Source organism: Anser anser, assembly GCF_964211835.1.
Source record: "Anser anser genome assembly, chromosome: 8".
Classification (NCBI taxonomy): domain Eukaryota; kingdom Metazoa; phylum Chordata; class Aves; order Anseriformes; family Anatidae; genus Anser; species Anser anser.
In genome coordinates, this window is record NC_139728.1 from 6,254,457 (window position 1) to 6,269,822 (window position 15,366).

The 15,366-nt window shown below is 36.8% G+C and overlaps 1 protein-coding gene across 12 annotated transcripts in view; it reads right to left on the minus strand.

The window, feature by feature from the left end:
* Positions 1–15,366, minus strand: part of PTPRC (protein tyrosine phosphatase receptor type C) — a 71,072-nt gene that overhangs the window by 16,250 nt on the left and 39,456 nt on the right. For 2 of the 12 annotated variants that reach the window (XM_083845554.1, XM_083845550.1), the window contains 12 exons: positions 15,271–15,366; positions 14,346–14,444; positions 13,972–13,998; positions 13,372–13,509; positions 12,472–12,558; positions 11,082–11,114; positions 10,064–10,297; positions 9,447–9,572; positions 8,026–8,166; positions 6,988–7,119; positions 5,320–5,475; positions 2,248–2,438 (listed from right to left, as the gene is read on the minus strand). In XM_083845554.1, the coding sequence (XP_083701680.1) occupies positions 2,248–2,438; positions 5,320–5,475; positions 6,988–7,119; positions 8,026–8,166; positions 9,447–9,572; positions 10,064–10,297; positions 11,082–11,114; positions 12,472–12,558; positions 13,372–13,509; positions 13,972–13,998; positions 14,346–14,444; positions 15,271–15,366 (1,460 nt within the window). The remainder of the gene's footprint in view (positions 1–2,247; positions 2,439–5,319; positions 5,476–6,987; positions 7,120–8,025; positions 8,167–9,446; positions 9,573–10,063; positions 10,298–11,081; positions 11,115–12,471; positions 12,559–13,371; positions 13,510–13,971; positions 13,999–14,345; positions 14,445–15,270) is intronic. The other 10 variants (XM_083845559.1, XM_083845558.1, XM_083845555.1 and 7 more) reach the window with 9 other exon arrangements.

Genomic DNA, 15,366 nt, shown 5'->3' on the forward strand with positions numbered 1-15,366 from the left:
CTGCCAGCATGATCTGTTGTCAATCTTCATACAGCCCTTTACAGTGCATCTCATATTTCCACTTACGTTACAGCAAGATCTAGATCCAGAAATATGTGTGTGACTGAATAAAAATGTTAGTGCAAGAGGAGAGACAGTTTACAAAATCAAAATCAGATGCATCTCAACAACAACAAAATCCAACCTATCACAAAGCAAATTTCTCAACTCTGAAAAGTAACCAAATGATATGAAATAGAACATCATTTTATTTGCCTCAACAGTAAATATCTAAATAGCTAACTGAATTGGATATTTCTAACCCACGTTCCTGTACCGGAAATAATTCATTAAAGGTTAGATAATAAATACCAAAGAAAACTTTTAAATAAGCTGCGTTCTTGCAACATTACCTTTTGGGTACTTTAACTGATATTAAAATACTGGCTTTATTTAGATGTGTTCCTATTTTGTATGCTATTTTACATTTAGCCATTCTTTTTCATTTTCTTAATAGAAAGTCTGATTAGATCTAATAGGCAGCTGGACATTTGTGCATCAAAGATTTTACACTTGCTTGTGAAGAAAAATGAATCTTAGGATTAAACGTAAAGATTTAGTACTGAACAGGGGAGAGTACTAGCAGGATTAAATAATTGTGATTTTAAAGTAGTCTCCTGAAGCAAATGAGTAGGAAGGGGAGGAGAATGACTTGCAGTGCCATCATTCGCTGCAGGCTGAGCTCTCTCTGAGCCTATCCCATCCCTGGAAAGAAATCTGGAAGGGCTGTGCCTTCCACCTCTGCTCTAAAAGGCTGATGTGTTCTGGGGGCTGGTGGTTGCTCAGTTCTGCAGCTGGGAAGAAAAACATTTTCTGAGCAGTGGGTAAGTGGCAGCACCCAGAGAAGTAGCAGGGGCAGCAGGGAAATCAAGCAAAAAGCTTCTCCAACTGCAAAAGCCAGAAACCCATCGCAGCAGAGTCAAAACCTCACTAAACCAAAGAGTGTTGTGGGTACCCTTCTGTTTATTCCCTGAACGATTCAGCAATTAGACAGAAGGAAATTGCGACATCTGCCAGCTTTCACAGAAGATCTGTTTTTCTTGAGCCTCTCCTAACTTGACCCAGAATCTTTTTATTACTATCTAAGGCCATAAGGCTTTCCCTGGTTTCTCCAGTAAGAATTCGGCAAAATATGTTCAAAGCACAAACCAGTGTTCTGAGACAACTGGAAGCCAACTTTTTGTCAGACAAGCTGCTCGCTGCAAGTTGTGGAGAAGGGCCTACAGGGGTGTGTGGTTTGTGCTACAGGGGACATAAGTATTTTTGCTCCTATTGGAGATCATCTTCGTTTGCCAAATACATAGCTTTCTGATCATAATCTGTAGGAGAAATATTGACAAAGGCTCAGAACCAAGTCTAGACTACAAAAGCTCTCTGACAGTGCGATCCTCAGGAAGACATGAAGGGGGGAAAAAAAGTTTTTAAAAAAGGAGAAGAATGAGTGAAACTGGTTCCTAAGAGTAATAAAACTCTGTCGTTCCTACTGGTTACTTTCTAACCTAATGTTTCCTGAGAGAAGCTGTGAGGACAAAAGGAAATATTACAATTGTCCACATTAAGAGATGGACACAAGGCCACTGGCTTCACAAACAAAAGCCAAAAGGATGAAATGCCTAAAAGATGACAACATAGCAGGAAGCCTCCAGGAAAGTGAAGCCTGTAAACAGGGAACTCAGAGGATGATATATTTTAGATGGATACATGGGCAGGTTTGTGAAAGGCTGATGTAAGAACACGTCACAAAAAGAATCCAAACCGCTTTATGATAACTAGTGCCTAAAGCATTAGGGACAGCTGAAGAACAGTGTACAATGAAAAATTTTGAACAATTAATTTCAGAGCAATTATCTCAAGACTTAAGTTCCATATTTATTCTCTTTGATAGAAATGACAACCAGATATTCATTAAATGTGTTTTAAACACTGTAATATCAGATACATTTAAGACACCCAAATTTCTCTCTGTCCCATGCTATTCAGCTTGTACTTTTCATGCTGGCAGAACTTATATGGAATAGCACATAAGGAATTGATTGATATGGCTAGAAACATATGCAGAGACATTTTATTTCATAAGTAACAGCTACTTCTTTACATCTCCGGCCTACAGATTCACCATATTTGCCTTTTTCTCAAAGATCAAGTATAATACACCTAAACAATGAAAATATAGGTTTTTTAGATGTTTAGCTTCATAAGCTTACTTACACTAAAGCTATAATTTGTCAAGTATGAGAGATCTCGTATCTGAAAAGCACATGTATTTTCAAGTCTTTGTCCAGCATTCCAGGATAATAGAAACCATGTTTCTTTCCCGTACACTTGTTGATTTTTGCAGGTAATGTTGACGACATTATCGCCTTCCAGATGTAGATGGACGTCAGTCACTGGATCTGGTACTATTTATAAAAGAAGTGTTACTCCTTCCATTCCCATAACTTGAAACCAAATATTTTAATAACCACATGTGTTCATGTCTATTTGTTATCTTCTTCCTTAAAAATTTCAGCCGCAATTTAACAAGATAAATAAAATCAATGCTGGGTTAATCAGAGCCTTATCCAAGCTGGAAAAGCTGTAAAGGGGAGATGAAACAGCTGGGAGGACCAGAACTCTACCAAAAGTCAAGCTGCCAGAGATAATAAGATAGTAGCTTCACCTCTTGCTACTGACATCACTTTCTCATTTCAGGAACATGAGACAACAAACAAAACATGAGAACAAACAAAATTTTCAGTGTAAGTCAGTGTCTAAGTTTCAAAGCTGCTGTAACTTGATTTTCCTATCAGAACTTACTGCTGTATTTTGCAAAAGTATTCTTTTGCTTCAAGTGTCACCTTGTCCTAAAACTGGCCTAAAAAACAACAGAAACTTTTTACTTTTTAATGATTATATATCTGTTAAGGCTAATTTGTTTCTTAGCTCTGATTTTGTATGTTGCAGCAAAAGGGTTTGAGAATGGGGACACGGGATCTTTCCTTGAAAGTTTTTTAACCCTTTCAGAAAGTCAGAAAGTAAATAACCTTCAGCATAATGTAGCTTCATTAGCCACATCTCAGTAGAAGGCCACCATAGAAATTTTCTTCAAAATTACTTCAACTTGCAAGGCACTATATTAAAAAAAAAAAAAAAAGTGCAGTTGTTTTTTTCTTCATATGAAGAGTTAAGCTGTGTGTGGCTTTACAAGCAGATTTCATCTAGGAGCTAGCAGGACATATGACTTGGCTGGGTGGGTGGCAGTTGCTCATTTTTATGCACAGGGCAAGTCTGTGAGTTTCCTACTCAGCATGCTACTGAAAAAGCTGTGGCGAGGAGAAAGTGAGCATTTCTTGAGGGAATGTGTTTGTTGAGGACAGAAAAATATTTTACAAAATGTCATTTTTTCTAGTCCCAAGGAGTTGAGCTCTAATGATATATTCTCCTCTTCAAGAAATAAAACTCTTGCAGTATCAGATTGATCATGTTATCTGTTGCTGTATCACCTGGAGAATGTTTAATACCATTAATTCATGAAGGCAAACAAAGTCTTACTTCCTCAAAAAATATGAGAACTGTGTGTTTTTTTGGTTTGTTTTGATTTTCTAGACCCTTAAACTTGTGTCAGAGAACATAACCTCCACCCGAGGTATTAAAATATGAGTATAGCCCCAGAAAGTGGGGTCTCCAAAATGCAAATATGCTCATACTAGATAATCATAAAGAAAAAAAGAAAAAGAAAAAAAAAAGATCATCGCGCTGATATTAGGACTATTTAAAAATTAAGTACATTTTTCAGTTTTGGTTACAGGTAAGTCTCAGATCAAATATATTACATTATCAATCCATTCATTTACCAGTTGTTTGTTTCCCTATGGGGCTTCAGGTGATAATTTTGATCTCTATATTGTTCCAAATAGAATCTAAAACTTGTTAGCCCAGTGACCCAGAGTAATAGGGAAATTCCGCTGTTTTCACGGATAATATTTAAAACTGGATGCAAAAGCTCTGCATACTCCAAAGAGAGATAGGATTCAAAATTCGAAAGAATAGACTGCCAGAACTATTTCCCAAAGACCTATTGAAACAACTTTAATAACAATAGCAGACAGATTCAGCGTTCTTATATATCCAACTCTACATATTTTCCAGAAGTGCTAAAAGCAATGAAAGATTTTTATTTTTTCCTAATATTAGGAAAACAACAATAAGAAAACACAAAAACAAAAAAACATACACACGCACACACATAAAAAGCCTACCATCACTAGCACAAAAATAACATTTTATTTTTCACTAAAAAGTATTTTTTGATTATTCAGTGCAATAAAGAAAATATCAATTTAGTATCCTAGCAGGTATAAACCATCATAGTTTCCCTGTAGCTGTACCTCTATTTTAGATGAGCCTACAGGTGGTGGAACTAGAGCTAAAAAAAAGTACTGGAAGAAATTAGACAAACATGATGTGCTTTTTTCTCAAAGAAGGAATGAGAACAGTAAGAGCCCCTACATCTGAAGATAAAAAGGAACAAACAAAAAAAAACACTAAAATAACTCCCCCCCCCCCCCCAAACTAACAAACTAATTAAACAGCAACAACAAATTAGAAAGTAGTAATATCTGCATCAGAAAATCAGGAAATATCTTTAAAATCTGTTTTTTTTTTCAGCTCTTCTTGTAGTTATATTGATAGAATGTGTATATGTAACAAAGAATCATGGCCAAGGGGATAGGCTTCCCATGGAGGACAGACCTTTTTGACAGCACGATGCTAGGTATGCTCTTTGGCTATAACCTAATGAGGAGTCTTAGAATTTGACTGCTCATATGTACATCCAAACTAACAAACACAGTACAGACATTAGTATTGGTGTATCCTTGGCCATGCAGTTCTGCTTAGAGCAACCAGGCAGCTACAGAATAGAAGGTATGTTCTGCACTTCTTTGTAGCTTTCATTCCACAAAGATGTTTCTCTTTCTCTTTTTGCTTAATTTGAATGTTCTCTTTACATGAAGACATAAAGCTTTCTTAAGTCTTCTAAAGAATTCCAAATGAACGCAGAATTTTTTTGAAAAATTTAGTATAGATAAAAACAGTAAATGAATAAATTAAAAATAGATTAAAACTAAATGATTAGAAATGAAACACTAATGATACAAATGTTAGTAAAAAAAATCTAATGTTAATCAGTTTATTGAGTAGTAGTAATAACATATATAAAAATGTAAAGTGCAATAAGAAAGTACATATTTCCTGTGTTAGGGTCAACCTTGTCCATAACAGCTAGCAAACAAGACTTACCTCCTGGTTCTGTTGTAGAACTGGTTTCGGTGTATTTTCCCTCAATTTCCCTGTTATTCCCAGGATTTCTGCTATGTATATATGCAGCTACAGACACATTAAATTTGGCATAAGGTTTTAATTTATCACAAGTAAACGCAGTTGTGTTATCTGTCCCTTAAAAAAAAAAAAAAAAAAAAAGAGATACAGATATGTATGTTAGGAGCACAGAAACTCTTTCACCTCGTCAGAGTTACCTAAAACCACTGTTGTATACTTCCATTTTAATTACTTTGTCCTAAGGAGGCTTGGTTGGTTTGTCTTGCTCATTAATGCTAATGGAAGGCTCAGGAAGAAGAATATATATATTCCTCAAATGAACAAGTAGGAAGTTGAGTTTGTTTGTTTGTTTTGTTTTGTTTTACATCCTCAGTATGTCATTAAAACAAGCATAATTAAAAACTAACATGAGGCACATAGACAAAGAGAGGCTGATACTTTCGGGTATCATGAAATTCTGTAAAAAAAAAAAAAAAGTGAAAACTCTGTAAAGCTTGGGAAGAGGTCACTAGATAAATGTCTGAAGTCACTCTGCATACTGGACAAGCTTGTTCTGGTAATGATGCAGGAGATGCCATCTGCTTTCATTGGTGGCAAGCAGGACAGAAAGGTATTGCCCAAGGAGCAACATGAGCAAAGCTACTACCAACACTGCAACTGGGGCTTTGGTGGCCTAGGGAACTGAGGAGCAATGGCTTTTTGATGTTTCCATGAAGCACAGCTGCTTCAGATGAGACCTCCTCACAGCCAAGCATACTACCTAGGTCTCCTACATTGGCCAAGCCAGACCAACCACAGAAGCAGCACATATGAAAGGAGAGACTGCTTAGTAGAAGACAAGTACCTGGCTTTACCTCTGTAAGCATGAATATGCCACCCTCTGTACTTAGGATCCCCTGACTTTTACATACATTAATGTTACACAGAAGGCAGCTCCCTTTCTGCTCTTCCTGCCATTTCAGTAAGTGTACACAGATCCATAATAGTCCTTCTTAGAAATTCAATTCCTGTTGTCATTCTTGGAGGAATAAATAGGTTCAGTGTTGCGTTACTAGAACCCACCAAGCTTACTATGTTAAGCTGAAACAGGGAAGAAAAATCCTAAGGGAAGATAACTAAAAGAAGTTGTTGTATTAATTGTCCTTAAAATTTCTAAAGAGAAAACAACAACAAAAAAAAAAAGTTTTCACCTAGAAAAATTCTTCCACTTCCCCACAAACTTCTGATTTGTGAAAAATTAAAACTGTTCGATGAGAATATATCTTCTCTGAGAATAAATTGTCAAGCTATAGGTGCATTTTCTGAGGTAGACAACACCTTTCTAAAAACTGAAAAACTGATCAGGCAACTGACGATCTTGTCACATTTTAATACAAGATACTTGAGAAATGAAGGATGACAGCGATGCCCTGAAATGATAAACTGAATAACCACATCATTGAATTGGAGCAACCTCAAAGTAAAGAAACTTTTAAAAAAGGTTTGTAGAACAACAACAATAATAATTTAGTGTTTTTACTGGACATTTTTAAGAAATTCCAAAATGTTTGGACACTGCATCACGCTTGGTGCCCAGTAAATATTAAAACATGTGAGGAATTATTCTGTACCAAGAGAGGATACACTTACTGTTAACAGTGCCATTGCAGTTTACCCTATAGCCACGTATAAGATTCACTGAAGTGTTGCTGGGTGGTCTCCATTTAACTGTTACATTTTCGACAGAAATTTCTACTGTAAGATTTTCTGGTGCTCCTGGAGCTGTTTTTTTTGTTGTTGTTTTGTTTTGTTTTTAAAAAAAAAGGGATGGGAGGGAAAAGTTAGAATTAAAATGCAAAATATTCCTTTTTATATCTACTTTATTTAAACTCAGTTTCATTGGATATTAAAGCAAGATAGCAATAACGTAAGATTTTGCATAGTCTATTTCATTTAAAGAAATTATACACAATTATAGAGTACATATAACAGCATCAAATTAGATTAATTTCATAAATTTAATCGATTCAGGATATAGGTGAATACAGCAACATCACATCTTACTAAAATTCTTCAACATTTCCAATTATTATACATTGTTTTGATTTCCTTATAATTTTAACCAACTTCAAATTTCTATCCTGAAATTTTCTTTGCAGGTTACTTGATTTAAGGTGATTTTCTGTTTAATTTATAAAATAATGCTAAGCCATTTCCAAGGACAATGCTGTATAATATTTTATCATTTTATCTGGACGCATTCTTTGCAATTATTCTATCATCTTTCTTCACAAGCAAGAATTTGATACTTCTTTTTCTCTAGGGCTGCAGGTTTTTTTTGTTTTTTTTTTTTTCTTTTAGTCTTCATCTTCATTGAAACTTGCTTACATTTTGCCACTTTCTCATCCTTAAAAATAAAAAGTCACAGTCTCTTAGGGAAGGAGAGGAAGGCTTGAGACTGCAGGTCTGAGTCTGGGGTTGGAGGGAGAAAGGACAACTGTGATTGTGGTCAAAGAACTACCACAAGGACAGGAGATGGGGTGATAAGAGCTGGAGGAGAACCTGAGACTGGCTGAGCATACTGCTCAAAATTTATCTTCATCCTCCAGGAAGCACAGACAGTCGGATTTGTAATGGGTGTTTCTAGAAATTTGTGGAATGCAAAGCAAAATTAAGCATTATACTTGCCATCATATTCCGTTCCTATAGTGAAGGATTTGTTGACAAACACTGTTTCAAAATAGTGTACTATAAGATTGCAATTGTAAGTAGAGTTGGGTAATAACTTGTTAATTAGTATGCAAGATCCATTAAATTTCATATCATTTCCTGGAACAATAGACACAAATATATTATCAATATTTTTCACAACTCTAAAATTATACATCTAAAAGTATATCAAATCATATCTAAAAATATATTATACCATCTTAACTGGGATTTGCTCTACTATATTTATTCAACATCATTTTTAGTACACTACCAGAATATCCCAAACAGAAAAGTGTATGACCTAGTGAACCCAAGTGACTGAGATCTAGGTTCTTTTATATCAATTCAATTTGCATAGATCTTTACTTTCCATCACTAACACTCCTATTTTTATATCCCTTTTATATTGTGGACCCCAAAGCTGCACACAGGACTCAAGGTGAGGCCACACCAATGCTAGGCAGAGTGGAACAATCACTTCTTTCTAGCGATTAGCTGTATTTTGCTTAACACACCCCACAATACGGTTGGCCCTTTTGGTGACCAGGTCACATTGCTGACTTGTATTGAGCTTACCATCAAGCAAAACCCCAGATCCCTCTCTGGAGGGTTGCACTGCAGCAACTTGTCCCCCAGACTATACATACATCTCGGATTACACCACCCCAGGTGCAGAATCCATCATTTGCTCTTATTAAGTTTCATACAGTTGGTGATTGTCCAGTGCTCTAATCTATCATGATCTCTCTGCAGGACCTCTCTACCATCAAGGCAACTGACAGCTCCTCCAGTTTAGTAACATCTGCAAACTTACTTAGTGTGCACTCAACTCCTGTGTCCAGGTCATTGATAAAAACATTGAAGAGAACATTCATCGGGCATTTTTCTAGGACGTAAGGATATGGAGCATGCATATCTTCTTTACCACACTATTTGCCTTTAAGCCAATGTTTTCTCAGTCTCCAAGGCTGGCAAGCTCCAAGAGCAGAGTGCCAGAGTGCCTGTACTCTGCTATCCAGGAGCCTGCAAAGCCAGCTGCCCACTTAGTCTGCAAGGGAGCAGCTCACAGGAAACCCTCAGATTTCCAAGCTCTCAGCTCCCCTTCAGGCCTTCAAGCAGGAGCTCAATATCTCCAAAAGTCTGCAATTTGTGAAGCTGGTAAACTCAGGGAATGAGCTCTCTGGGCTTGAACTCTACGCCAGATCTTCTGCGGTGTGTGTAATGGTAGTCCCTAACCTGACCACCCCAGAAATTCTGAACATCTCCTCCCTCACACTGGCATGATTAATTTAAATCTCCCAGTCTCATCCAAAGACAACATATATATTAATATTCATGTATTTATTATTACATTAATAAATAAATTAGCATTTAAAATTATGTTAGAAGTGTCTTACCTTCACAGCTAACAGTCGCATTCTCACAGGCACGTGCACAATCTGTACCTGAGGTATTGTCTTTGAAACATAACTCTGCATACGTGCTTTCAACAATCTTCTCTTCTAAAGAACACTTGCTTTTATCTAGAATGGATTAATATTAAATATCAATGTGACATTAGCTATACTGATTCTTTAAATATCAATTTGTTCTTTTATATTTGTTAATTTGTTCTGCAGTATTAAGATATGATTGGCACAGAATGATATGCAAAGAAGTAAACAAGAAGCTGAAATTTAAAAAGTATTCATGAGACAAAAACAATGCATTCAAATCATAAGTGAAAATTTTAATTCAACAAAAGCAGTAACTTTGGTGAACACAACATCCAACATAAATAGTAGCTTTCAAGTGCTGGCTATCCTTGTTATTGCTAGCCATGCTGCATAAGGCCAATGCAGATGAAGTTGACTTTTCCTTTACAATGAGGAAATTACATATCTTACACGAAAACCTGCCTTAATCTCTGTAAAGACAAGAATAGATTATGAAATCCACAAAAGCTGTATCACTGCATGTTAAAAAAAAAAAAAAAAAAAAGAATTTAAAATTACTAAAACTCTTCTATACCTACCAGGTAGAATAGGCATAGGAATAGTTTTTTCACTGCAGTTTTTAAATCTTGATATAAGTTGATACTTATGGCATCTGTCTAGTTCTGATGTGTACGTGCTGGCATTCACTGGTATCTCTTGTGTATCATCGAACAATATAACATATTTTCTGTTCTCCTTGGGATTTCTCAGCGTAACTTTAACCTTGTTAGTCTCATTTGGTATATTTCCTATATCGTAGGAAACATCATCATCTAAAGAAGAAGGATAAAGAAACAAATAATAATTTTATGTCAATTTTTAAGAACTCTTCTGTGTTTTATGGTATCCTCAGCACAATATGTGTTTTAAGAATCAGTAAACAGAGCAAAATTGCTTGCTTTATTTTTATTTTACTTTTACCTTAAAAATACTTCTGTTAAAACAGAAAATTTCCTTAGGAAAATATTCTTTTAAATCATTCTCTAGTAAGGAAAACCAAATAATTAAAAAGGTTAACATTCTAGAACTATGTGGGTTTTTTTTTAATTTAAAATGTCAATTCAAAGTGAAATATTTTATTTTGAAACATTAAATCCTTTGTTTCTCCAGAAATTTTATATTTTCTCATTTAAAATATTTCATGACCATGAAACAATAAAAGCCACTTCTGAAAACTGGAGAGGGGACAGCTCTCCGATTTTGAAGAGAGAGAAACCAATATCCAAGCTTTGGATTTACTATAGTTATGAACTGCACTTTGCAGCATGTGATTATCAGCATTATGGGGAAAAATTAGAGAGGGCCTAGTTGAATGAAAGCAGATCTCTTCTGCAGCCCTTACATCAATAGCGTAGTTCAAAGGCAATTCAACAGAACTCTAAATGAAGATGAGAAGACCAGAACTGTTAATAACTTTAATGCAAATCTTACAGAAGCATGAGACAGTTTATAAAGTAAATTGAAATGGTAACTCATTTGTTTTGGTGATCAGTTTTCCCTGAGTTTAGTATTTGTTCAAATATCAGGGCTGAGATAAATAAGGGGTTCGGTTCTTACCACTACATTCTTCAGTTGTCACTGAGGGACTTACTATAAGAAAAGAAAACAAAATGAAGGTGTACTTCAGCAAGTATGATTTTCACAGAGCATTAGAGGAAGACAACTGGTACTGTCTAAACTGGTACTCTTCATTCAACACATTACAAGTAATTATATTCAGCACCCTATTCATATTTGAAAAAGGGAGAATATCAGCAACATACATACCAACTTTTCTACAAGCTATTTTAATCATGTGCATTTCGTCATTCTCCAATGATACCAAACTATTTTTTCATAACATTTCAACATAAAAAATTACACAAGAATATTCCAAAATCACATGTTCTCACAGATAAGCTACAGCAGTTTACTGGGATACGAATGCTATGGAATGCCTAAGCGAACAGTTTCCAATGTCACTAAAGAAATAAAATTTATCTACTTTATGCATAGTTACTCTTGTATCTGGAAACAGACTAATTCAAGAGTACAGATCGTTTTACAGCTATTGTTAGACTGGAATATCCAGAAGAAATTAAGAGCTGGTATTTAGAAAATCTGTACAGAAGCTTGCGCAAAGAACTTCAACCTGCAACCAATTATTTAAAATATACTAAGGTATGAGTACTATCAAAAGAGACAGATATCTAATTTTCTTCACAGAAGAAATGCCTTGGATTTGTCTCCTCCCTCTGGCCTAGGAACCAGATGGCTGAGCATTGCCCCTAATGAGAGGGTAAGCTAAGAGGGGCTATGGAGAGTTGCCAAGATGGCTCAGGGCAGGAGACCCACAGGTAGAAGCTAAGCTCAGTCTGTGAAAGAAGACAGCTAATGGCAGCCTACAGCTACTTGAAGAGCAGTTATGAAGATAATAAGAGTCAAACACCTGGATCTACTTTACTCAAACACACACACACTTCAATGACCTGAATAATTCCTTACAGCACAATTGCAACAACGATATGTGTAAATGCTTCATATATTAGGTCCCAAGAAAATATTAATGCTGAGTGAAACAACAGGGAAGCCATTGGAAAACAGAAGTGCACAGGTCGCTGGATGTAATCTCATGTTTTTGCTGCTTGAGCAAACTTCTATGAGTATCGAGGGGAGTAATATTGACCGAGTAACTGGACAGATTTACTTTCCTACTATTCCACTCCATGGAAATAGTTTATATTTTTCATTTCCTTGACAAGCAGTAAATTTGGTGTCTCTAATCCTACTCTTAAACTATTAATAATATTCCTTAAAAAAACACCTTAAGTTTAATGCAGTTGTATGCCTACTTGCATACCTAATTTGTATGACTTAAAAAATACATATCAAGATTATTTCCCCCATTCTAACACATTTTCTGTGGTTGCAGTATCATAATTGTGAAAACTGTGTGCAAGTTTGTCACCTATTGTGTGACTGGGGATGATCCCAGTGCTTGCTGGCATGCTGGCTGGTGAGGTGGTGCTGTGCAAGGATATTGGTTTGTTATCATCTGTAAGGAAATAAACAATACATCAACATTAAAAAAGTAAAATTCACTATTTCATATGGCTACATCATCAGTAATGTCTTACACTACACTCCCTCCATCCCCTTTTTTTCCTTCCAGAGTTTTTGTAAGTTAGAGAAGAGTGCTGAAAAAAAAGATCATGTTCATATATCCAGAAAATGAGAAAATACTTTATATAAAGAGACAGCAAACTTTTAGGAATATACCATTTACTAATGATCTTTGAAATGTACAGGGACATTTTTTTTCTTTTTCTTTTTCTTTTTTTTTTTTTAGGCATAATCTGCGTTGGAGTCAACAGCATAGAATAGAGTAGAATAAGAATTACCTTAGTAATTGTGAACTAGGAACAAAAACATTCTGCTATGTTCTGACAGTACAGTACAATTATGAACAGTGCCTGTTTTTTTTCAGAAACAAGCAATCCAGTAATGCTTATTTGCCAGATAAGATACGTTGCTCATTATATCACTTACTATATCTTATTATTTATCTCCCTGCTTATAAGCCTCGGGCAGGTTTCTCTATTCTCTTAGGTCCGTTCCCATTCTTGCTTTGGCAACAACCTCGTTGACAGTAGTAGGAGTTTTGATACTAATGAGGTAACTACAAGACTTGGCCATCAGATACCAGATCCTGAAAATAATTAATTTGGCTCTGGCCAAATGCTGAATCGCAGGTACCTATTCCATTTGATGAACCACAAACTGGAAAATGCTACCCTGAGGCTAAATTACTCAGTTTTCCCCTACAGCTCAGAGGGCAGTGTGTGGCACCTAAAAGAAGTCGGCAAACCTGATGAAGCATGACTGAAGTCAGTGGGAGTGCGTGTGGTGAGGGCGGCAGGGCTGCTGCGTGGTGAGTTGCTGGGTGCCGTGGATGGGTCGGAGCCTGTGTGCATGGAGAGGTGTGTGCTGTCTGAGGGGAAGCCACCTGTGGCAAGAGGTACAGCGGTTTCATTAGTGTTTTGGAGGTCGCCCACTCACAGAAAGAAGCAAAACTGCAAACAGCACAGGATGGCCCCACTGGGAGCTCTCTTGCACTGAGGCACTGTGAGTTTTGAGCAATCAAAGGTACGCTGAATGCACAAGGGTCATGGTGTAAGGGAGAACAACAGGTGGCAACCGAACATCCAGTAAGTATAACCCGTTACGGCACGGACTGCACATCTTCCATAATAAATGCTAGGTTTTAAATTACACTCAAGTACATGACTCAGAACCAAACTGGTTTGATATTCTTCCCTCTTAAAACAGAGTATTTCATTTCACTGGGCTGAATGAAAAAGCATTATATGTATTGCACACATTACACAAGACAACTATACACAGGAAAGAAGAAACAACCAGAAAAAAGTGTCTGTGAATTTCTTAATGTAAATTAAAAGTTTCTTACCAGTTGTTGTTGCCATTTCCTGAACTCCTGGAAAAGACAAAGAGAAAATGTGTAAATTACATTTTCAAGGAATCACACACAACCATATCAGATTTTTTTTTAAAAAGAAACATTCTTTCCTCCTATCAGCTGAGATTTCCCTGGGGAATTACTTATTTTAAAGTGATATTTAAAGATAAGTAGCAACTACTAGACCCCCAAAACATCAAGTATATATGTAGGCTGTTATTTTCCATATTAGGAGTCCCATTTCCTTGAGCAGGGAGTCTGCTGTGCATCCTGAAGGATGGACATAGTTTCAGGACGGCTGCAGCAGATGCTGGTTCAGCTGAAACAGAAGAGCAGCAGTGCCACGGTCCTGACTTCACGGTTACCTTCAGAGGTGCTTGGAGGTGAGAGTGACGTGGAGCGTGCAGGTGGAGGAGACGTAAGGGAGGGGGGAGAGCTGGCAGGTGCCAGATTTTCATCTCCTGCTAAACAGTGAGGAAAAAATATCATTGGGTGAGCAATGTGTGAACACGAGAAGCTCATTGCAAGCAGAAAGACTACCAGTTGTCTTCTGAATCAAATGCCTCCCTCTAGCACTGGCAAGAACAAGTTTGCATTGCTCTCCAGTTCCTGCACAGACCATGTAACACACCTGCTTGGATTTATCCCAAGAGCATGGCTTACAATCAGGTCTGCAAAACCATGAAGTACCAAATTCCTATCAATTTCTCTGGGATGCCTTTGTGGCAATGAGATTTGACACTCCTTTAGCAAGGTAGGGGGATGTACTGACTTCAGGTGTTTGAAAACACCAGCTAAAGGGGGTGAGTTAACACGCAACTTGCAGAAAGTACAACCTGATTGGGGCTGTTTTGTTTCATGCTATTGATCTGGGAAGGACCTTCTTTCCAGAGATCCTCAGATACCGCTGTGGCGCCTGAGGTAACTGCAGGTAAGTACCACTGTGAGAGCTCAGTGTGAAATTCTCAGCTGGGAGCTCAAGGGCAAGGGGTGTCCATAAGGAAAACATGAACCCATAACAACAGCATGTTGTAGCTGGAATTGTAATTTCTTTCTTTAAAACGCATGCTTCAAATTTCCACCTTTTATTTAAATAAATAAATAAATAAATAAATAAAACTACATATGTCTTCATCATATTAACAAATTTTGCTGCAGTATAATTGGCCTCACACAACCTAAATCACCAGATTGCTTTAACAGTGATGGAGTTAATATTTGATAGAAATAGATGTCACTTCAGCTGAAACAGAAGAGTAGCAGTGCCGTGGTCCCAGTTTTCAGTATTACCTTTAGTGGTGCTTGGAGGTGAGAGTGACGTGGAACGTGCAGGTGGAGGAGATGTAAGGGAGGGGGGAGAGCTGGAAGATGTCTCATTTTCATTTC